At 45.6% G+C, this 23,870-nt stretch overlaps 1 protein-coding gene across 1 annotated transcript in view; it reads right to left on the minus strand.

Moving 5' to 3' along the window:
• lrp6 (low density lipoprotein receptor-related protein 6) overlaps positions 1-23,870 on the minus strand; it is a 218,511-nt gene that overhangs the window by 54,056 nt on the left and 140,585 nt on the right. Inside the window, exon 3 of the mRNA XM_072485350.1 lies at positions 4,952-5,148. Within this exon, the coding sequence (XP_072341451.1) occupies positions 4,952-5,148 (197 nt within the window). The remainder of the gene's footprint in view (positions 1-4,951; positions 5,149-23,870) is intronic.

Here is a 23,870-nt window from a genome sequence, read left to right on the forward strand (position 1 = left end):
GTGTCGTCTGCAAACTTGGACACATTGCCCTTGGTCCCCAACTCCAAATCATCTATGTAAATTGTGAACAGTTGTGGCCCCAACACTGATCCCTGAGGGACACCACTAGCTACTGATTGCCAACCAGAGAAACACCCATTAATCCCCACTCTTTGTTTTCTATTAATTAACCAATCCTCTATCCATGCTATTACTTTCCCCTTAATGCCATGCATCTTTATCTTATGCAACAACCTTTTGTGCGGCACCTTGTCAAAGGCTTTCTGGAAATCCAGATATACCACATCCATTGGCTCCCCGTTATCTACCGCACTGGTAATGTCCTCAAAAAATTCCACTAAATTAGTTAGGCACGACCTGCCCTTTATGAACCCATGCTGCGTCTGCCCACTGGGACAATTTCCATCCAGATGCCTCGCTATTTCTTCCTAATTCTCGCTAATTTGCTACAGAGAAAGAGTTAAGTGCACTGAATGCAGTACGTTTTGGATGCAAAATATTATGACAAGCCATCTTAGTCCATGTACTGTAATTAATATAATTATTTTCATCCCAGTGAGAGCTGGAGATGGGTAAAAGAAACAAAACTGGTGCTTATTCTAGGCACAAACTGAAATTCTAGGCACAGGGTGAAAACTTGCAGCTATTTTCTGGGTTCACCCTCGCCAACGCTCACTTTGATGAGCAATAGTCAGAAATCTGACTCTTTTCCACTTTGTGCTACAAAGCTCAGGTATATCAGCTTTCTTTTGGTCTTGGACACAAAAGATTTCCACCCCATTTCTCATTTCTCACCTCCCTAGGCCATGTATCATTTGTTGTCTGTTTTCTGAGCACCATCAATGTCATTTTAGACAGGCTGCATGCAATAGCATTCCAAGAATAGAGACTTCAATCTAATTTTCCGTTTCTCACTGCGCGGGGGAGGGAGAACCCGGGTTCTGCTCGAAACCTCCCAACTGTTGGGTCAAACGCAGGTCTGTCCCTTTAGCAACAATACAAGTTGACACTCCCCAAACCATCAAAACACTCTAAACAAATTTGTGTCCGCAATTGTTCCGAAGAGCTATTTGCCGTTTTTATTGTAACTTTCAAGTGATTGGCTGGCAGAATTTCCAGTGTCTAGTGCCATTTGCTGCTAAAATAAAACAGATCAAGTTAGACTAGATCTTGGCGAACTGAACCTTATAAAATCCAAAACACCTGTGAAAACTTTATACACTACAGATCAACAACCACAAAAATGATAATGTACTGGAACAGTGTAAAACACACAATGAGAAACTGCAACCCGAATAGCAACCGTATAAGTCACTATACTTGGAGACTAATGTAGCCATCTGGGATGGCCACATCCCGATTACAAAATGGTCACGTGCAAAGAATGCAGGGAAAATTGGACAATGCTAAGAAACAAGCAGGTCCAAGCTGTGTCTGTTGATTAGAACCTTAAACTCTCAGACAGGACAGAAAGTGCCAAGCAATCTACATACTAACGAGCCATCTCCGGGGACAAAAGGGAAACATTTAGATACACAATGTTAAGGCAGACTCCCCGGCGCCAGAAGAGGCTAAAACAAAGCAGACCAACGGTCACTAGGACACGCCAGCAATCAGGGAACCCCCCCACTATTGGAGGAAGATCGATACGGAAGATTGGGAAAGACACAATTAGTTGAGGCCAAGTTCAAGGCCCGCCCAAAAGAGCGCAAAGCCCTTTTTAGTATAAAAGGTATTCCCCAAGGGAGAATCTTTCTTCTTTGGCTTTGGCTCTCAGTGAAGAGAGAGACCAGCCTAGCAGCTGCACCAGACCAAGTAAGCTCCAAGTCAACACACACTACGAGATAGACGCTCCTAGTTGCTACCCTGTAAACAGCTCAACCCAGCAGCCTCAGAACCGAGCAACGGCCATTGTTCCTCTGACTAAGTGGGCGCCCGAAGCTAAGTATAGGCTTTAGTAATAGTGGTAGTTTAGTTTGTAGAGTTTATGCATGAGTAGATTTGACTGTGTGTAAATAAATGAGCTTTGCTTTTGAACTTACTAACTGGTGTATCGAGTCATTGATCAGTATTCGGTTCTGAACCTTGTGGCGGTGTCGAAAGATATCTGGCGACTCTTGAGCAAACGTAATTAAACAGAGCCAAATTAAGAGCCAACCAAAGAGAGCAACAGTAATGATTGGAATGATATCAAGGTTTATGAAATAACATTGAAATATCCCTATTAGGTCTGAGGCTCTGTGTATAGTTCTTATAAAACCATGTGGAAACACCCAAGCGTATGCTTTCATCTACTAAATGCAAGCATATGAAGAACAGTCATTTTCTCAGCATTATTTTTAAGAATTGATTTGAAACATTAATTTAATCCATTCAGTATTGAACATCGTCACTCCCATGAATGCTAAAACAGGAAATGGATGAGTTATTTTCAGTTCTGAAAGATAAATTTCTTAACCCAAGCAGCAGCAGAGGATCAGAATTTTAGGATAACAAATTATCTCCTGCCATTCAGGAACCGAGATACTTTTGTGACACTAGGCGATAGCCGTCTAAGGCTTTAACCTTTTTTTTACAATAACTTTTGTCAAATCAACATTCGGCATTTATATCAAAGCATTTCGGATGGCATAACATTTTATTTCCTACAAAACTTTCCATTTGAGGAATGATAGTTACAGGCAAACATTAGTCTTACACCCAGAGTCTAAGATCATGAGAAATAGAAGCAGGGGTGGACTAGTTGGCTGTTTGAGCCTGCTCCACTATTCAAATATAATCGAGGTTGATCTGATCATGGCCTCAACTCTACTTCCCTGCCTGGCCCCCAGAAAACTCTGTCAAACCAAACGGGCTGGTTTAGCTCAGCGGGCTAGACAGCTGGTTTGTGATGCCGAACAAGGCCAGCAGCGCGGGTTCAATTCCCGTACCAGCTGAGAATTCTGAGATCTCCCTCTGTGTACCCGAACAGGCGCCGGAATGTGGCGACTAGGGGCTTTTCACAGTAACTTCATTGCGGTGTTAACGTAAGCCTACTTGTGACAATAAAGATTATTTATTTATATTTATAGAGAAGGTTTACTTCTCAGTTATAATACATTGACAAGAACACAGCATGGTTTTCCAGCACAGAACAATCTTGAAGAAACTAACGTTATTTTCATATTCAGTTCACATATAAACTATACACCTAGTTTTTCTTTAAAAAATGTGCATGCAAATAATGATTCTCACTCAAGGGAAACCCATTATGTTTTAGGTCAAGTGATAGTGGAATCTGTTACAGCTTCAACAAGGTTGACAACAGGTTTAAAGGCAAAAGTAAAGTCGCAATAGGCCCAGATGACCATAGGCTGCTTTCCCCTTTGAAGGGGAGTGCTGACTGGTGGCGATTTAACCTTGAGGATCACCACACCTCAGGTGAGGGGCAAGGTTGAAAAAGCAGGGACTTCATGACTAACCGCAGCCTGTACGGGAATTGAACCTGCGCTGCTGGCCTTGCTCTGTATCAGCCGTCCAGTCCACTGAGCTAAACCGGCTCTGTTAACAGGTTTAGGTCACAAATAACTCAGTTGTAAGAAGAGCAGGGCAGCACAGGACAGTGATATTCAAAGGGAACTCTTGAGCGTGAAGTGTGAATTCTGAAATTGTCAGGATAATTAGCCATCTATCTGTCTCTCTATTCCAATTACTAACCATCACTAAAATAAAGGCAGTATTTACAGTTTTTAAAGTTTGGCCCTTCATATTTCAGGGAACAAAATGAATGATGAAATACTCTTGTTTTATCTCTTACACACGCGCTTTAATTAGAATGGTTAGGTTTCCAAATTATTAGCTCAATTGGGGAGATAATTAAGGGCCGTTTGCATCAAAATTAAACACTTGAATATGAAAAAAAATCTAATTTCAATGACAATATTATTACAAAGCGTTCTCAGTATGTAGAGCACAAACAAACATTGTATGCAATCTACAATGCCTTTCTGTCAGGTTGTTCTATTCTCACTACATTTGAACGGTGACATACATGCAATAAGTCACATCATTGAATCATTGCATTTACAGTGCAGAAGGAGGCCATTTGGCCCATCGAGTCTGCACCGGCCATTGGAAAGAGCACCCTATATAAGCCCACACCTCCACCCTATCCCCGTAACCCAGTAACCCCACCTAACCTTTTTTGGACACTAAGAGCAATTTATCATGGCCAGTCCACCTAACCTGCACGTCTTTGAACTTGTGGGAGGAAACTGGAACACCCGGAGGAAACCCACGCAGATACGGGGAGAACGTGCACACTCCGCACAGACAGTGACCCAAACCGGGAATCGAACCTGGGATCCTGGAGCTGTGAAGCACAGAGCTAACCACGGTGTTCCTGTGCTACAACAGTGACTACATTCCAAAACTACTTTACTGGCTGTAAAGTTCTTTATGCCATTCCGAGTTCATGAAAAGTGCTCCATAAATGCATGTCTTTATTTCTTCACCACTAAAAAGCCCTATCACAATTACCTCCATGTCCACAAGGACTGTAGGGGTTCCTGGAATTGTTTAACAAGTATGCACTATGTAACTGCATATGCACTGAATGCAGAGAATCAGCATTGTACCACAAAATGCTGAACACATTACCCCAAGAGGGAGCTGTACCCGCTTTCACGGCCGTAACATTTATTTGTTGAGTAAACTCAAGCTTTGATCAATTATAGGGTTTAATTGTTTGGCTTGGGTCATATTGTGGATTGGAAAATACTCATTAAACAATATGTGACGTATCATATATTCAGATATATCGAGGAGTTTGCACATTCTCTCCGTGCCTGCCTGGTTCTCACCTCACAGATGTGCAGGGTAGGTGGATTGGCCACGCTAAATTGCCCTTTAATTGGAAAAATAGATATTTTTTAAAAAATATATATCGACTTAATAAAGAACATGATCTTACCATTGGGTTGTCTTTGCTGGTTAAAGACATGAATGTCCATGGGAGAGAAAATATTGCTGTACACCTCCCGGCGAAACTCTCCATTGTGTTTATTGCATGCGTGAATAGAATGTGTGTTCCAGTCTGTCCAATATAAGGTGTCTCCAAACAACGTTAAAGCGAATGGATGTGGAAGTGAGCCTTCAACCACCTCTTGCCTGACAAAACAAAATTCAGATTAGAAGAAAAGTACAACTAAATTCTGCTAAGAACGCAAGAAGTACCTTACAACCAACACTGGTTGAAATCATAATTTGCTTACCAATCTTAAAAAGCTTTGCACTACAATTAAATGTCTGGCAACTTCAAAGTATAAAGACGAAAAATACAACTAAACCATTTCTGTGCCACAAACTTAAAAAGCCTTTTCACAGACACGTATCATCATACATAGTTATACAAGATTGTTAGCTGGGGAAAGAAATTCACTCCCAATCTTTCAGCTCAGATATCACGATCTAGAGGTCACGGAAACAGAAAGCCAGAAGGTCAAATTGCTTTCAGCTACAACATGTCTGATGGTTCCCTGAAGTTTGAAATAGGCACAACTACTGGATCTGACGTGAAGTGTATTTATTCATGCTGGTGGAATGATACATTGTTGTTTTGGTACAGTGACGTAGTGCGTGATGTGCCACTCTGGATATTAGAACAATGTCGTTCCAAAAATATTCTGGAACAATAACACCCCTTTCTTTATCGCAATAAAAGTTTTCCAATTATTCACAGTAGTTCAATGGTTTGCACTGTTGCTTCACAGCTCCAGGGACCCAGGTTCGATTCCCGGCTTGAGTCACTGTCTGTGCGGAGTCTGCACGTTCTCCCCGTATCTGCGTGGTTTTCCTCCAGGTGCTCCAGTTTCCTCCCACAAGTCCCGAAAGACGTGCTGTTAGGTGAATTTAACATTCTTAATTTTCCCTCTGTGTACCCAAACAGGCGCCGGAGTGTGGCGACTAGGGGCGTTTCACAGTAACTTCATTGCAGAGTTAATGTAAGCCTACTTGTGATATTAATAAAGATTATTAACTTTTTTAGATATAATTTCTAAACTAAAGGAAGTTTGCAATTGAATTTTATAATTAAAGGTAATTCTGAACACTAAGACTCTTTGCTAACTTTTTTTCCTCAAAAACTATTATTCACAGTATTGTTCCCCATCACATAGATTTGGTATTTATCGCTCTCGGTGAGGAGTTGGCACTGTATGAACAGTGATGTGTGTTTCTCCTGGTATTGTGCTTGATCATAGAATTTACAGTGCAGAAGGAGGCCATTCGGCCCATCGAGTCTGCACCGGCTCTTGGAAAGAGCACCCTACCCAAGGTCAACACCTCCACCCGATCCCCATAACCCAGTAACCCCACCCAACACTAAGGGCAATTTTGGACACTAAGGGCAATTTATCATGGCCAATCCACCTAACCCGCACATCTTTGGACTGTGGGAGGAAACCGGAGCACCCGGAGGAAACCCACGCACACACGGGGAGGATGTGCAGACTCCGCACAGACAGTGACCCAAGACGGAATCGAACCTGGGACCCTGGAGCTGTGAAGCAATGGTGCTCACCACTATGCTACCGTGCTGCCTTGACGTTGTGTCACTTGTTATAATATTGCTGCCGACCTTGCTTGGTTTACCAGCTCGGGTCTAGGTTGAAAATTGGTTCTGATCTGATCGCCAGTTTGTGTATTGATGAAGCGTCAACTTCAGCATCAATATTTGCTGGGTTCCAGGGTTTTAAGATTGGATCCGATACATGCGCACGTTGTCCTCTCCACTCAGGCAAGTATTCGGCATGCTCATTGAGTGCAGAGGTCCTTCTACCTGTGCGGTGTTGTGGTCTTATTTCTCTCATTTGGAGGAAGTATTTTGTTTGTCAGGGTCATCATATCCTTTGTGCCATTAAGTTGCTCTGCAGACAATTTCATGGCAGCCATGAAAGGTGTAGCTTATAGTGACAATAAGGCAAAGTGTAGAGCTTCCTTTGCATCTCAGCTGAACACGAGGGTTCTCCTGATCACCTGAACATGTCTTCTCTGGATTAACAGTGATGTGACACTCAAAATCTTCAAATCATCCATCAGTCACGTCAAAACCCTCCAAGTACATTTGGACCAGATATTTCTTGCGTCTGACCAGAGGGTCCTCCCCCCCCCCCCCCCTCCGTTCCTCCCCCCCTCCTACCCCCAACGTACAACCTTCAACTCTCAGTGATCTCCCTCATTTCCTGGTTTACTGAGGTCAGCTGTAATTCTTTCCAACTGTTAACCACTAGGATATTAGTCCCATGTATTCAGTGACGTAGAATGTGGTGCTAATGTCTTTTTCCTTGGTGTGCGCTTTTTTTTGGGGGGGTGGGTCTTGCCTAGCTGTCAAATCCCTGTTCCCCAATGCCTTCAGCAGGTAGATGCTCGGTTTCAGAATAGCTTTCCTTGGGTAATCATTTTCTTTCAAATGTTTCGGGAAAAATCTTCCGGTATAGCCCGAGTGGGATGATGTTACTCTGTGCTGAGCATCAAGTTTCAGCTTCACGGTTGTTGGCTTATTTCGCACTCTTTTCTTGTTCTGAAGGTTTTGTGAATTTCTCGTCTCCGGGAACTGCTGCATTTGACATTTCTTTTAGCTGAATGGCTTCTACATCTATTGTGTCCTCAAACTCACTGTCATTTTCCAAGTTATGAACGTTTTCATTTCTTCCCCCCCCCCCCCCACTCATTCATCCTGTTGCTATGCCGCCAGAAATAAAATATTTTAATAAGCTATAAATGCATACTCTATACCAGGTTAAATGGGGATGGTGGCATCATTTTTCTTTCATACTGTGGTAACGTGGCCCCTTTAAGGGGGTGGGGTTTGCACTGCACATAATAATAATAATCGCTTATTGTCACAAGTAGGCTTCAATGAAGTTACTGTGAAAAGCCCCGAGTCGCCACATTCCGGCTCCTGTTCGGGGAGGTCGGGACGTGAATTGAACCCGCGCTGCCTGGCTTGTTCTGCAATACAAGCCAGCGGTTTAGCCCACTGTGCTAAACCAGCCTTGACAGGCTTGGGACCAATCCCGCGGGAGCGCACGAATGCCGACCAATTGAGAGAAGGTGCGGGTCCCTGGGAGCAGGGGCCCGGGCAGTGTGGACTCCAGGGTTGGAGAGTCAAGAACTATTAATCGTTGCTCTTTATCTGTATATAGTTGACGTTGTTAACTGTTAATAAACCCCCTTTGCTGTTACTGGAAGGCTCCAGTGTATTGTCTCGAGCCTCCACATTGGCGATGAGGTGACGGGTACGATCGTTAGCCTTTGTCTCGTTGATAGCTTGGAGGCGAATATTGCTTGATTGGAGGTCTCCTACTCCTGCTCTGTGTCTCTGCTTGGCTGGATAACTTGGTGTCATTCCTGCATTTGGAGAAAGTCAAGTTCACCATCGGTGGTTGATAGAGAGGTTCTATCGAAGATGGCAACCAGTTATTTCCTTTTTTAAGGAGTTAGTCGACGTCAGTTGTTAGCGGTTTCGGTTATTTTTGATATTTAAGCAATCAACTGTGTGTTTTTCTCTTTTTATTGTACTTTATATTTGGTTGTGATATTTTGCTTGTTCTGATTTGTATTGATTATGAAAAAGATTCTGATAAACAGGTTTTAAAAGAAAGAAATCTTGGGTTCCCGGACTCCAAAACCTTTGAGCGGTTAGTCACTTTGGCCAAGGAACAGTTTAGCCCCAGGCCCTCTATCGTCCTACTCCGCAGTTAGGGTCACAGAAGAATCCACCTCTGCATTTGTTGCCAGGTGGACAAGCATTGCGAGTTTGGTGCAGCGCTCAGCGATATGCTGCGTGACCGTAGTGTGCGGAATTAACCTCAGCGCCCAAAGAAAACTCTTGGATGAAACCAAAATCCCACTGCACAAAGTGATCGAAATAGCTCAGATGACAGAGTGCGCTGATAAAGGCATATCTGTGCTCCAAAGCTTTGACGTTAACGTCACCCAGGCCCCTCTCACTTCACAGATGCTGTCAGACTTGCTGAGATTGTCCAGCATTTTGTTTTTGTTTCAGATTCCAGTGTCCGCAGTAATTTGCTTTTATCTACAGGGAAGTGAATCAGTTGTGGGGCAGCCTGGCCACGAGGCACGCGGCGAGATCAGCAGGCACGGGGGGGCAACCGGACACAGTCCTCGGGACCGGATTGAAGTCAGAGAACTGGGAAAAGAATGGGTCGTCAGCCCAAGATAGAGGTGGATTGCTATTGATGTGGGGCAGACCACCCTCAGGAAGCTCGCCATTGTCACGGATTTGTCTGTTTTTGTTGGAACCGAAGCGACCATGTCCAGGCACGTTGCCACGTGGGGTGGAGCCTGCCAATGCGAGGGGAAAAACAGCAGCAACAATCCACAACACCACTGAAACGGGCTGGAGAAGAGCTCGGAGGAGGAGCATGAAATGAACCATCTGAATCTAGCCAAATTAAATAAGTCAGTCCCAATTGAAATAATTCCGCAAGTGAATGGAGGACCCTTGAAGATGGGGGTTAATACCGGAGCATTGGTTACGGTTGTGGACAAGCTTCCTGAGGGTGGTCTGCCCCACATCAACATTTGATTATATTTGAGAAGGGGCTCAGACCCTGAATTTGGGGTCTCACACAAAGGGACTTGTGAGAATCACAGAAAGGTAGCAGAGGGGCAGCAGGCAATCAGAAAGGCTAATGGAATGTTGGCCCTTATTTCAAGTGGGTTGGAGTATAAGAGTCGGGAAGTCTTGCTACAACTGTACAAGGAACTGGTGAGACCACATCTGGAGAACTGTGAGCAGATTTGGTCCCCTTATTGAAGGAAATATATTATTTTATTGGAGGCGGTTCAGCGAAGGTTCACCAGGATGATCGCTGGTATAGAGGGATTGTCTTATGGGCAAAGGCTAGGATTCTACTAATTGAAATTTAGAAGAATGAGACATGACCTCATTGAAACACATTGGATTCGCAAGGAGCTTGACAAGGTAAATGCTGAGAGGATGTTTCCCTTCATGGGAGAGTCTTGGACCAGAGGGCAGAGTCTCAGAATAAAGGGGTATCAATTAAGACTAAGATGAGGAGAAATTTCTTCTCTCAGAGGATTGTGAGTCTATGGATCTCCTTGCCACAAGAGCTGTGGGGGCAGAGTCCTTGTGTATATTTAACATTGAGTTCGAGAGATTCTTAATCAACAAAAGGATCTAGGGTTCCATGGAAATGGCAGGAAAGTGAACGGGAGCAATGCCGGATCACCATGATCCTATTGAATGGCGGCACAGGCCCGAGGGGCCGAACGGCTCCTCCTGTTCCTATTTCTTCTGGTTTTATAATGTGGCACCAGAACTGTACACAATGGGCGGCACAGTGGTTAGCACTGCTGCCTCACGGCACCGAGGACTCGGATTCGATCCTGGCCCCGGGTCACTGTCCATGTGAGTTTGCACGATCTCCCCGTGTCTGAGTGAGTCTCACCCCCCACAACCCAAAGATGTTCAGGGTAGGTGGATTGGCCACGCTAAATTGCCCCTTAATTAAAAAAAGAACTGTTCCAGCTTAAGTCCAACTAGAGTCTTGTATAAATTCAGCATAACCTCCTTGCTCTTGTTCTCTCTGCCCCTGTTATAATATGATTTGCTTTATTATCTTTCCACCTTTCTGCCGCCTTCAATGATTTATGCCCATACAGGGATGCAATTGTTACAAGTTAGTGCCATCAAGCAGAGATAAAGGGAGAGAAAATGAGCAAGATACAAGAAAAAGCTGAGAACTGACAAAAGCTCACTGCACATCTGGTTAGCTAATCAATTCAGCCAGCATCAGACCCGAGTCCGTACACAAGTACAGTGTTACACTTTTTATACTTAGTGAAAGCCCAGGCTTATAAAACTATTTTGTCCAATTGTTGTACACTTCACGGCTCGAGAGTCAATCTTCAATTTCACATTTACGCAACAAAATGAATAGAACTGGCACTATCACTTCAAGCTGTTCTGCAACTTTGAGAAGATACTCTGAACTATGTAAGTCGCTGCCTTTACATAATAGACCATATTATCTCTCCCCTAATTGACTGTAATAGTTGCATGCAAAATAGTTTCAATATAAATTCCAGCTGCCTTTTAAAGTACTTTAAATGAGGTACAACCCACCCAATTACACAGGAAAACAGGATTAGCACCCCCTACTTTCCCAGTACTGCATTTAACATATAATTGCCCACCCATTCTCATTCAGCACAGCTAATGAAATCATGCTGTTCTGTACAATTGTGACTTCTTCTCATTTAAAATAATCCTTCAATATCCAATGTAATAACGGTCAGCACACAAAATATTACAGCAGACTTAGCAATAAATTGTCTTTTTCAGCAAAGTACCAAAAGACTTTTGCTTTCTCCAAAAAACACGACGATGTTGAAAAGCAGGAGATAGATCGATGGAGATTACTGAATAGTCCCACCTCGCTCAACAGTGTTTGACATTAAAATCAAAGATGATTCTTTGCCAATACAATTTGTCACAATTTCGCAAAAAAAACCCTCCCTCTTTTTGTAAATCCCCAAAACAAAAGGGTGGCCGTGGGCCACCGTTTAGTAGTGTACCAACATTATGTCACTGAGTAGTAGAACAACACTGCACCTTTGCTACTAATACAGTCAGCAACCAAGCACAGCCAAATGACCAGATAAGCGATAATTTAAATACAATTACATCAGGAGTGAATGAGGGAGAAAAAAATTGACAATTCCTAAATTAAAAAAATATATATATTTCCAGCTTGGATGAAACATGACTTAACTAAGGGCGACTTCAAAGTTGTATGGTAGACATTCAAAGAATAGAACGCATGTCCCATTAGTGCGGCTGGGACTCGGCAGCGTGGTGGCGCAGTGGTTAGCACGACTGTCTCACGGCGCCGAGGTCCCAGGTTCGATCCCGGCTCTGGGTCACTGTGGAGTTTGCACATTCTGCCCGTGTTTGCGTGGGACCCACCCCCACAACCCAAAGATGTGCAGGGTAGGTTGATTGGCCACGCTAAAGTGCCCCTTAATTGGAAAAAAATAATTAGGCGCTCTAAATTTTGAAAGAAGAACGGCTGGGATGCAGTTACATACAAGTGAATTATATGGCCTGAGCTATGTGTATTTTTAAATAAATAAATTGATATCTGATAAAACCATTTGTATAATTAATATAACAAATAATAAATCAGTTTAGTCATTGATCTGTAAATGAACAGCAGATACTGTTTCCAGCTGACTCACTGTAGGGCAGCACGGTAGCATTGTGGATAGCACAATTGCTTCACAGCTCCAGGGTCCCAGGTTCGATTCCGGCTTGGGTCACTGTCTGTGCAGAGTCTGCACGTCCTCCCCGTGTGTGCGTGGGTTTCCTCCGGGTGCTCCGGTTTCCTCCCACAGTCCAAAGATGTGCAGGTTAGGTGGATTGGCCATGGTAAATTGCCCTTAGTGTCCAAAATTGCCCAAAGTGTTGGGTGGGGTTACTGGGTTATGGGGATAGGGTGGAGGTGTTGACTTTGGGTAGGGTGCTCTTTCCAAGAGCCGGTGCAGACTCGATGGGCCGAATGGCCTCCTTCTGCACTGTAAATTCTATTCTATCTAAGAAGAATGAAGTACAATAAGAAGTCTTACAACACCAGGTTAAAGTCCAACAGGTTTGTTTCGAATCACTAGCTTTCGGAGCATTGCTCCTTCCTCAGGTGAATGAAGAGGTGGGTTCCAGAAACATGTGTATATATATATATATATATATATATATAGACACAAAGTTAAAGATGCAAAACGATACTTTGAATGCGAATCTTTGCAGATAATTAAGCCTTTACAGGTCCAGATGGAGCAACTGGAGAGAGGGGTAACCCCAGGTTAAAGAGGTGTGAATTGTCTCAAGCCAGGGCAGTTGGTAGCATTTCGCAAGCCAAGGCCAGATGGTGGGGGGTGAATGTAATACGACATGAATCCAAGGTCCCGGTTAAGGCCGTACTCGTGTGTGCGGAACTTGGTTATAAGTTTCTGCTCGGCGATTCTGCGTTGTTGCACGTCCTGAAGGCCGCCTTGGAGAACGCTTACCTAGAGATCAGCGGCTGAATGCCCTTGATGGCTGAAGTGTTCCCCGACTGGAAGGGAACATTCCTGCCTGGCGATTGTCGCGCGATGTCTGCTGTTGCTGAAATTCCACACAAGTCTCTTCGATATCATCTGCCTCAACTCAGCATATCTTTCTCCCATGCACTCGCCTAGTTTCATTTTGAAAGTAACCAAGCCATTACCTCGATCACTTCCTGTCCAAGAGGTTTTCACATTCTAACCACTCAGTAAAAATAATTCTCATTTCCCTCACTTAAACTTGGGTCTACAAGAGCAAGATGTTGAAAATTGCAGGTGACACAAAACCTGGAAATACTGTGAACTGCGAGGAGGCTAGTAATAGCCTTCAAGAGGACATTTAATCAGAGTGGTGGAATGGGCAGACATGTGGCAGATAAAGATCAATGCAGAGAAGTGTACGGTGATACATTTTAGTAGGAGGCACTCGGAAAGGCAATATAAACCAACTAGTACAATGCAGGAGCAAAAAGACCTGGGCTGAATGTGTACAGACCACGGTGGCAGGGCAGGTTGAGAAGGTGGCTATCAAGGCATATGGGATCCCAGGCTTTCTAGATAAAAGTATAAGAGTATAAAAGCAAGGAAGTTGCAAGGAGCTTTCATAAAACTCAAATTCAGCCACAATTGGAGCAGTGTCCAGTTCTGGGTGCCTCGCTTTAGCAAAGATATGAAGGTTTGAGCAAAGGTGCTGAAAAGATTTATAAGAATGGTTCCAGAGACGAGGGATTATGGCGACAGATTGGACAAACTGGGGTTGTTCTCCATGGTGAAGATTTGGTAGGAGTGGTCAAAATCAAGAGGGGTCTGGGCAGAGCAGATAGAAAGAAACTGTTCCCATTGGCAGAAGGAACAAAGATACACACTTAAGGTGATTGGTTCATTTGCCAATGGCAGCTTGAGGTAAACATTATCCACACACTGGACTCATAGAATCCCTACAGCGCAGAAGGAGGCCCATCGAATCTGCACCGACCCTCTGAAAGAGCACCCTAACTGGGCCCAATCTCTCGCCCTATCCCATTACCCCGTAACCCCAATAACCTAACCGTTGGACACTAAGGGCAATTTATCATGGCCAGTCCACCTAGCCTGCACATCTTTGGACTGTGGGAGGAAACCGGAGCACCCGGAGGAAACCCACGCACACACGGGGAGAACGTGCATTCTCCACACAGACATTCCGAGGCCGGAATTGAACCCAGGTCCCTGATGCCGTGAGGCAGCAGTGCTAACCACTGTGCCTCTATGCCCTGCCCGAAAGGATGGTGGGGCAAATTCAATCATGGCCCGCACAAAGGAATTAGATAAGCACCTGCAGGGACATTTGCAGAACTACAGGCAACTAGCAGTTGAGTAGGACCAGCTAAACTGCTCTTGCAGAGAGCTGGCGTGGGTTTGACAGATCAAATGCCACCCTGCCCTCCCTTCTGTGCTATTGTTTAATAATTATATTGGATTTGTTATCTATCTTGTATTATGGCCCTACAAGTGGAAACATTATATTTGAACATACAAACAAATGGGAGAATTTTCTCGCTTCATTTTTAGTGTAAGCCAACATAATTAAAAGACCAGGTTAAAGTCCAGCAGGTTTGTTTCGAAACAAACCTGTTGGGACTTTAACCTGGTGTTGTAAGACTTCTTACTGTGCTCACCCCAGTCCAACGCCGGCATCTCCACATCATAATTAAAAGAAACCAGCAGTTTCTCCTAGTTCCTGGAGAATATTTTACTCTGCCTCAAATTCACCTTCTTCTCGGTCCCCCATAACAATTGTTAATCACGGATCTATCTAACTAATAATTACATAACACCATTGTCTCCCTATCTACCCTGTCCGCCTCATTAAGGCCCGCTATCAGGTCTCGTAAAGTTCCCCCCCTGGAACGGTAAAAACCCCAATCTGTACAATTTTTCCCAACAGCTGCATTCTCTCAATTCTTGTAGATCTTTTTTGCACTTTTTCCAGTGTTTCTACATCCTTTTTTTTGAATAGTTTTGAGACCTTGTATCTCAGGCTGCTCTACAGGTTTAATGTAACTTGTCTTCCGGGTGCGGCGATGACCAGCTAAGTTGCACGTTTCGGCAGCTCCCGGTGGAAAGGACTTTTGGGCTCTTAATAGGAGCCCCAACGGCAATTTTAACGGCTAAAAACACTGTGCGATAAACCAGAAGGGAATCCCCCCTGGACACGGATGGAAAAAGGAGGGGAAAGTGGCCGGATTGCGGTGGATCCTCTAGAGCAGCGGCCAGGAAGGCAGGCACAAAGCAAGATGGCGTCGGAAGGAGGCAGTTTAATATGGGGCCCTGACCAACAAGAGTTCCTGCGGCGTTGCGTGGAAGAACTTAAAAAGGAGATGAAGAAGGAGCTGTTGGCCCCGATATTACAGGCGATTGAAGGGCTAAAGGAGGAGCAAAAGACCCAGGAGCAGGAGCTTCGGGTCGTGAAGGCAAAGGCTGCTGAGAATGAGGACGACATACAGGGCCTGGTGGTGAAGACAGAGATGCACGAGGCACAACACAAAAGGTGTGTGGAAAGGCTGGAGGTGCTGGAGAATAATGCGAGGAGGAAGAATTTAAGGATTCTTGGTCTTCCCGAAGGTGCAGAAGGGGCGGACGTCGGGGCATATGTGAGCACGATGCTGCACTCGTTAATGGGATCGGAGGCCCCGACGGGCCCGTTGGAGGTGGAGGGAGCCTATCGAGTTATGGCGCGAAGACCGAGGGCTGGAGAAATTCCTCGAGCCATAGTGGTGAGATTTCTCCGATATAATGACAGAGAGATGGTCCTCAGATGGGCGAAGAAAACTCGGAACAGTAGGTGGGAGAACGCGGTGATCCGCGTATATCAAGATTGGAGTGCGGAGGTGGCGAGAAGGAGGGCAAGCTTTAATCGGGCCAAGGCGGTGCTGCACAAAAGGAAGGTTAATTTTGGAATGCTGCAGCCGGCAAGACTGTGGGTCACACATCAAGGGAAACACCACTACTTTGAAACGGCAGAAGAGGCGTGGACATTTATTGTCGAGGAGAAACTGGAATAAGCGGGCTAGAAAAAGAACGTTTGGGACAAAGTGGTGGGGTGAATATGTGGGGTGAAGAGGGGGAAAAGGGGGAAGAGATGATTTCCCAAGTTGTCAATCCTGCGACCCTGTAACTTTTCTCTCTTCCCCATGTCGTGGGGGAGGGGGGGGAGGGAGGAGGAGGAGCTGGGGGCGCCGGCCATTGGGGGCGGGGCCAAATGGGAAGCGCGGGCTTTGTTCCCACGCTATGGTAATCATGGTGGGAACAGGGAAGCAGGAAGGAGGGGGCCTCGCACAGTGGGAGCCGAGGTCACGGGGGGAAGACGAGGTTGGCCAGAGATTGCTGACTTCTGGGAGCAACATGGGGGGTGCAATTACGCTAGTGAGGGATCTAGCGGGGGGGGGTTAACTGGGTTGCTGCTGCTGGGGAGAAGGGGGAGCTGGTATGGAGTGGGGTGGTCGGGACGGGAGGGCGCCGTTGGGGGGAGATACGGCTACGTGGGAACCGGGTGAGGAGCTGGATTGAAAAAGGAGATGGCTAGTCGACAAGGGGGGGGGGGGTAAAGAGCCCCCCAACCCGGCTGATCACGTGGAATGTGAGAGGGCTGAACGGGCCGATAAAGAGGGCACGGGTACTCGCACACCTAAAGAAACTTAAGGCAGATGTGGTTATGCTGCAGGAGACGCATCTGAAACTGATAGACCAGGTCAGACTACGCAAAGGATGGGTGGGGCAGGTGTTTCATTCGGGGCTAGACGCAAAAAACAGGGGGGTGGCTATACTAGTGGGGAAGCGGGTAATGTTTGAGGCAATGACCATAGTGGCGGATAGTGGGGGCAGATACGTGATAATGAGTGGCAAATTACAAGGGGAGGCGGTGGTCTTAGTGAACGTATATGCCCCGAACTGGGATGATGCCAACTTTATGAGGCGTATGTTAGGACGTATCCCGGACCTAGAGGTGGGGAGGTTGGTAATGGGTGGAGATTTTAATACAGTGCTGGACCTAGGGCTGGACAGATCGAGGTCCAGGACCGGAAGGAGGCCGGCTGCAGCTAGGGTGCTTAAGGACTTTATGGAGCAGATGGGAGGAGTAGACCCCTGGAGATTTAGTAGACCTAGGAGTAAGGAGTTTTCGTTTTTCTCCTATGTCCACAAAGTTTATTCACGGATAGACTTTTTTGTTTTGGGAAGGGCACTGATCCCGAAGATGACGGGGGCAGAGTACACGACTATAGCTATTTCGGATCACGCTCCACATTGGGTGGACCTGGAGATAGGGGAGGAAAAAGAACAGCGTCCACCCTGGAGAATGGACATGGGATTATTGGCAGATAAGGTGTTTAAGGGTGAGGGGGTGAATTGAAAGGTACTTGGAACTCAATGATAATGGGGAGGTTCAGGTGGGTGTGGTCTGGGAGGCGCTGAAGGCAGTGGTTAGAGGGGAGCTGATATCTATTAGGGCACATAAAGGAAAGCAGGAAGGTAGGGAAAGGGAGCGGTTGTTGCAAGAACTTCTGAGGGTGGACAGACAATATGCGGAGGCACCGGAGGAGGGACTGTACAGGGAAAGGCAAAGGCTACATGTAGAATTTGACTTGTTGACTATGGGTAACGCAGAAGCACAATGGAGGAAGGCACAGGGTGTACAGTACGAATATGGGGAGAAGGCGAGCAGGTTCCTGGCCCACCAACTGAGGAACAGGGGAGCAGCGAGGGAGATAGGGGGGGGTGAGAGATGAGGAGGGAGAGATGGAGCGGGGATCGGAGAGAGTGAATGGAGTGTTCAAGGCATTTTATGAAAGACTATATGAAGCTCAGCCCCTGGATGGGAAGGAGAGAATGATGTGCTTTCTGGATCAGTTGGAATTTCCTAAGGTGGAGGAGCAGGGGAGGGCGGGACTGGGAGCACAGATTGAGACGGAGGAAGTAGTGAAAGGGATTGGGAGCATGCTGGCGGGGAAGGCCCCGGGACCAGACGGATTCCCAGTTGAATTCTATAGGAAATATATGGACTTGCTGGCCCCGCTACTGATGAGAACCTTTAATGAGGCGAGGGAAAGGGGGCAGCTGCCCCCGACTATGTCAGAGGCAACGATATCGCTCCTCCTAAAGAAGGAAAAAGACCCGCTGCAATGCGGGTCCTAGAGGCCTATTTCCCTCCTGAATGTGGACGCTAAGATTCTGGCCAAGGTAATGGCAACGAGGATGGAGGATTGTGTCCGGGGGGGGGGGGGGGGTTCATGAGGACCAGACTGGGTTTGTGAAGGGGAGACAGCTGAACACGAACATACGGAGGTTGCTATGGGTAATGATGATGCTCCCGCCAGAGGGGGAAGCGGAGATAGTGGTGGCGATGGATGCCGAGAAAGCATTTGATAGAGTGGAGTGGGATTATTTGTGGGAGGTGTTGAGGAGATTTGGCTTCGGGGACGGGTATGTCAGGTGGGTACAGTTGCTGTATAGGGCCCCGATGGCGAGTGTGGTCACGAATGGACGGGGGTCTGACTATTTTCGGCTCCATAGAGGGACGAGGCAGGGATGTCCTCTGTCCCCGTTATTGTTTGCACTGGCGATTGAACCCCTGGCCATGGCACTGAGGGGTTCCAGGAAGTGGAGGGGAGTACTTAGGGGGGGGGAGAAGAACACCGGGTATCTCTGTATGCAAATGATTTGTTGTTATACAAATCCGGCGGACCCGGCGGAGGGGATGCCAGAGATAATGCGGATACTTGGGGAGTTTGGGGATTTTTCAGGGTATAAACTGAACATGGGGAAAAGTGAGTTGTTTGTGGTGCATCCGGGGGAGCAGAGCAGAGAGATAGAGGATTTACCGTTGAGGAAGGTAACAAGGGACTTCCGGTACCTGGGGATCCAGATAGCCATGAATTGGGGTACATTACATCGGCTTAATTTAACACGGTTGGTGGAACAGATGGAGGAGGATTTCAAGAGATGGGACATGGTGTCCCTGTCATTGGCAGGTAGGGTGCAGGCGGTTAAAATGGTGGTTCTCCCGAGATTCCTTTTTCTGTTCCAGTGCCTCCCAGTGGTATTCACGAAGGCTTTTTTCAAAAGAACTGAGAAGAGCATTATGAGTTTTGTGTGGGCTGGGAAGACCCCGAGAGTGAGGCGGGGGTTCTTGCAGCGTAGTAGGGACAGGGGGGGGCTGGCACTACCGAGCCTCAGCGAGTACTACTGGGCCGCCAATGTTTCAATGGTGTGTAAGTGGATGGGAGAAGGGGAGGGAGCGGCGTGGAAGAGATTGGAGAGGGCGTCCTGCAGGGGGACTAGCCTGCAAGCAATGGTGACGGCGCCGTTGCCGTTCTCACCAAAGAAATACACCACAAGCCCGGTGGTGGTGGCTACATTGAAAATTTGGGGGCAGTGGAGACGGCATAGGGGAGGGATGGGAGCTTCGGTGCGGTCCCCGATAAAAAACAATCATAGGTTTGTTCCGGGGAGAATGGATGGGGGATTTGGAGCATGGCAAAGAGCTGGGGTAGTACAATTAAGAGATCTATTTGTAGATGGGACGTTTGCGAGTCTGGGAGCGCTGACGGAGAAATATGGGCTGCCCCAAGGGACTGCATTTCGGTATATGCAATTGAGGGCTTTTGCAAGGCAATAGGTGAGGCAATTCCCGTAGCTCCCGACGCAGGAAGTGCAGGATAGAGTGATCTCAGAGACATGGGTGGGGGATGGTAAGGCGTCGGACATATACAGGGAGATGAGGGGCGAGGGGGAGATCATGGTAGATGAGCTGAAAGGGAAATGGGAAGAAGAACTGGGGGAGGAGATTGAGGAGGGGCTGTGGGCTGATGCCCTACGTAGGGTAAACTCATCGTCCTCGTGTGCCAGGCTAAGCCTGATACAATTTAAGTTGCTACACAGGGCGCATATGACTGGAGCACGGCTTAGTAAATTTTTTGGGGTAGAGGATAGGTGTGCGAAATGCTCGAGAGGCCCAGCGAATCACACCCACATGTTCTGGTCATGCCCGGCACTACAGGGGTTCTGGGTGGGGGTGACAAAGGTGCTTTCGAAGGTGGTGGGGGTCCGGGTCGAACCAAGCTGGGGGTTGGCTATATTTGGGGTTGCAGAAGAGCCGGGAGCGCAGGAGGCGAGAGAGGCTGACGTGTTGGCCTTTGCGTCCCTCGTAGCCCGGCGCAGGATATTGTTAATCCTAATCGGACGGACTCTCAGGGATGTTATTGTATATGTATAGGTATTTGGTATATGTAATTGTATATTGGATTGTTGGATTGTATTTTGAGAGTATTTATTTTGGACAAGACAGTTGCCATGTAGTTTTGTTTTTGTTATATATTATTTATTTATTTGTTTAAAACTGGCCACGGTTATTTATATTGCTTTATTGTTGTGTAAAAGAAACACTACGTATTGTTATGTTTGGCCAAAAAGCTTGAATAAAATATATATTTTTTTAAAAAGTCTAATGTAACTTAATACTTTTGAATTCTATATTCGTAGAAATAAATTACAGAGCGTTGTTCACATTTTTGATGGTTTTGGTGACCTGTAACTTTAATGATTTGTTCACCTGTTTCCGTAGGGCCCTTTGTTCTTCCATCTCATTGTTATTTTTTTTTAAAACAGACTGGGTGTTTTTTCTATATTTCCTAACAAATCACCTCACAGCTGCATTAAAGTTCAATTCCCACTTAACTGCAAGTTTTCAAATGTTTTCCTGTTTTATCCTCCATTTTCCTGCGAGCTCCAAATAAATGCAGTCTCCCAAAACAAAACAGCAAAGGGGAAGAAACTCTGGGTATTTTGTGAAACAGTGCTGATCAGATAGATTCATTCACATTTATATTCAGTTTCAAAGCAACCCTGCACGGCACATTCAGACTGCGCCTGGTTTTGATGGATATTCTGCAGTGACGTTTGGCAAAATAATTCTGAACAAAGTGAAAAAACTCAGGCAGGCAGACTCCCAGAATAACTCACAGTTCGGCTTATTAACACAGATGTTTCTTCAGGGAAAAGGTAGCAAATCTGCTTGTATCAACCCACATCCTGACTTATTAATAAGGGTTATCGCTTCAGGGAACAAACCAAAATATAATTGATAAGCTGCCTCCACTAAACCGCATCATCTGCTTCATGCAGCGGTCACAGGAGAGAAGTACGGATTTGACTGGCATGGCCCCACCATGTCACAGGATGAATGCATTTCAGTAAAATATTCTCCAGGAACTAGGAACCGTGTGGGTATATATGCTGGTTTCTTTTAATTATGTTGGCTTACACTAAAAATGAAGCTAGAAAATTCTCCCATGTGGCACAAGGAGAGAGCTATATTACAGGGGTGTAGAGGGTCATTTTATCAACAACCATTGCGGTAAAACAATTAAAACTGTGTGGATATGGTGGTGGGGGAGGGGCACGAAAGAATAAAAAACATCTTTAGTTCTTCAACTGGAATGACATCTAAACCAATCTATGCGAACATTATGGACAGAGTGCCTGAAATTTGCATCACATTTATTTCCTGAGGCAGCAGGGTTAGGAAAACAAGATGATATTAACCCTTCTGCCGACAGGATTGTTGGGAGGACAATCCCCATCACTTACACCTTCCACGTATATCAAGGGTGCCCACCTACACTTGTCATCTGATACCACCGCTGACGACAATTACAAATGCACCACTTCTAATGCGCAGCTATATTGGGCCATAGTTCTTATAATGCTCACAAGCTGCAATCAGTCATTTCTAATGCTTTTCAACTGATTAGCTTTCTGTCAATGATGTGCAACATTTATTGAAATCTCATAGATTGCAGCATGCAAACCCTGCCCAAAGGGAGTAACTAGGAGAATCTAAATTATTCAGAGATGGGGACACAGGAAAAGTCCACAATTTTGCTTTTTGCATACCTTTCATTTATTTTTGTAAGAAACTCATTAAAGCTAGTGCGCCCACCCAGTACAAGCGGTGCGAACTGATAGGCCAGCAATGTAATGTTTGCTTTACTGACCCAAGTATCTACCCCTACCTTCCAAAGCCAAAGCACAAGTTGAAAATCTAACTACTTAACATCTGCTTGTGTACAATTGTTTCCCCATTCCTCCCAGTGTTCTGGTACCTGCTCGGAATACAAAAGATGTCAAATTCTTCAGAGCATGAAGAACAGACAGTTATGTTGGGTGCAGTGGGATCATGCTCTCAGTCACTGTTTATCTTGGGTACCTTCTTAAGTCACCTTTTTCACTTCTGCTTGCACTAGCATTTCTATTTAATTATTTATATATCCAAATATTGCCTGCCCCATGACAAATGTAATCCCATTCCATTCTCCGTGAAAACGAAAACACGTTATGGATGCCAAACACTTGCAAATGGCAAAATTGTTATTCCGAGTTATTTTTATTCAATAAGGACCATCTCAAATTTGTATTAAAAAGTTTAGTTTGTATTTTCATATGTCCTGTCCCATTTTAAAATTTCTGTTGTTTGTTTAATGAAATCTACAGTGGTTAAATTGTAAGATCAATTGATTTGTGTGTTTCAATTGAGAATGTAGAAAATCTATTCGTTAACAACTTTATTTTCTACCTCCAAACTGTAGATCAAGCCCCTGTTAAAACTCTCCTTCGGAACACGGGAACGGAAGTTAGCCATTCAGCTCCTGGCACATGCTCCGCCAATTAATTAGATCATAGTTGATTTGTATGTTACCTTAATTTATCGGTCATGGTTCCATAACCTTTAATACCCTTAGCTAATAAAAATCTATCACTCGTTTTGAAATTTTCAATGACAAACATTTCAAGGACAGGGGCGCGTGCTCCTTGGTTCCAGGGGGGGGTCCAGATTTCCAATACCCTTTGTGCAAAGTGCTTTCTGGCATCAGCTCTGAATGGCCTGGCACTAATTTTAAGATAATGCCCCCTTGTTCTGGGCTCTCCTACCAGAGGAAATCATGTCTCTGTGTACCCTGATCAACTCCTTTGATCATCTTAAGCACCACAATCAGATCATCCCATAATCTTGAATGTTGAAATCAATACAAACCTAGTCCATTCAATCAGTCCTCAGGTTGAACCCTTTTTAGCCCTGGTATCATTATGGGCAGCACGGCAGCATAGTGGCTAGCACAGTTGCTTCACAGCTCCAGAGTCCCAGGTTCGATTCCCAGCTTGGGTCACTGTCTGTGCGGAGTCTGCACGTTCTCCCCGTGTGTGTGTGGGTTTCCTCCGGGTGCTCTGGTTTCCTCCCACAGTCCATAGATGTGCGGGTTAGGTGGACTGGCTATGATAAATTGCCTTAGTGTCCAAAAGGTTAATTGGGGTTACTGGGTTAAGGGGGATGTGATGGAGGAGATGTGTGCTTGAGTGGGATGCTCTTTCCAAGGGCTGGTGCAGACTCGATGGGCCAAATGGCCTCCTTCTGCACTGTAAATTCTATGATTCTATGGTGAATCTGTGCTGTGCCCCTTCCATGTCCAATGTCTCCTGTCTGAGGTGCAGTGCACATTACGGAACATGGTACTCTAAATGGGATCCGTCCAGAATTCTCTATAGCTGCAACCTCCGAGATGAAGGCCAATATTCCTTTAGCCTTTTAAATTCGTTTTTGTACCTACCACCAGCTTGTAGCGATTTCTACACCTCTGTTCATCGAGGTTCTGAGCTTCCTACCATTTAGAAAATACTCTGATCCATTTTTCTTGGACCCAAAGTGGATG

This window comes from Scyliorhinus torazame, chromosome 19 (genome assembly GCF_047496885.1).
Source record: "Scyliorhinus torazame isolate Kashiwa2021f chromosome 19, sScyTor2.1, whole genome shotgun sequence".
Taxonomy (NCBI): domain Eukaryota; kingdom Metazoa; phylum Chordata; class Chondrichthyes; order Carcharhiniformes; family Scyliorhinidae; genus Scyliorhinus; species Scyliorhinus torazame.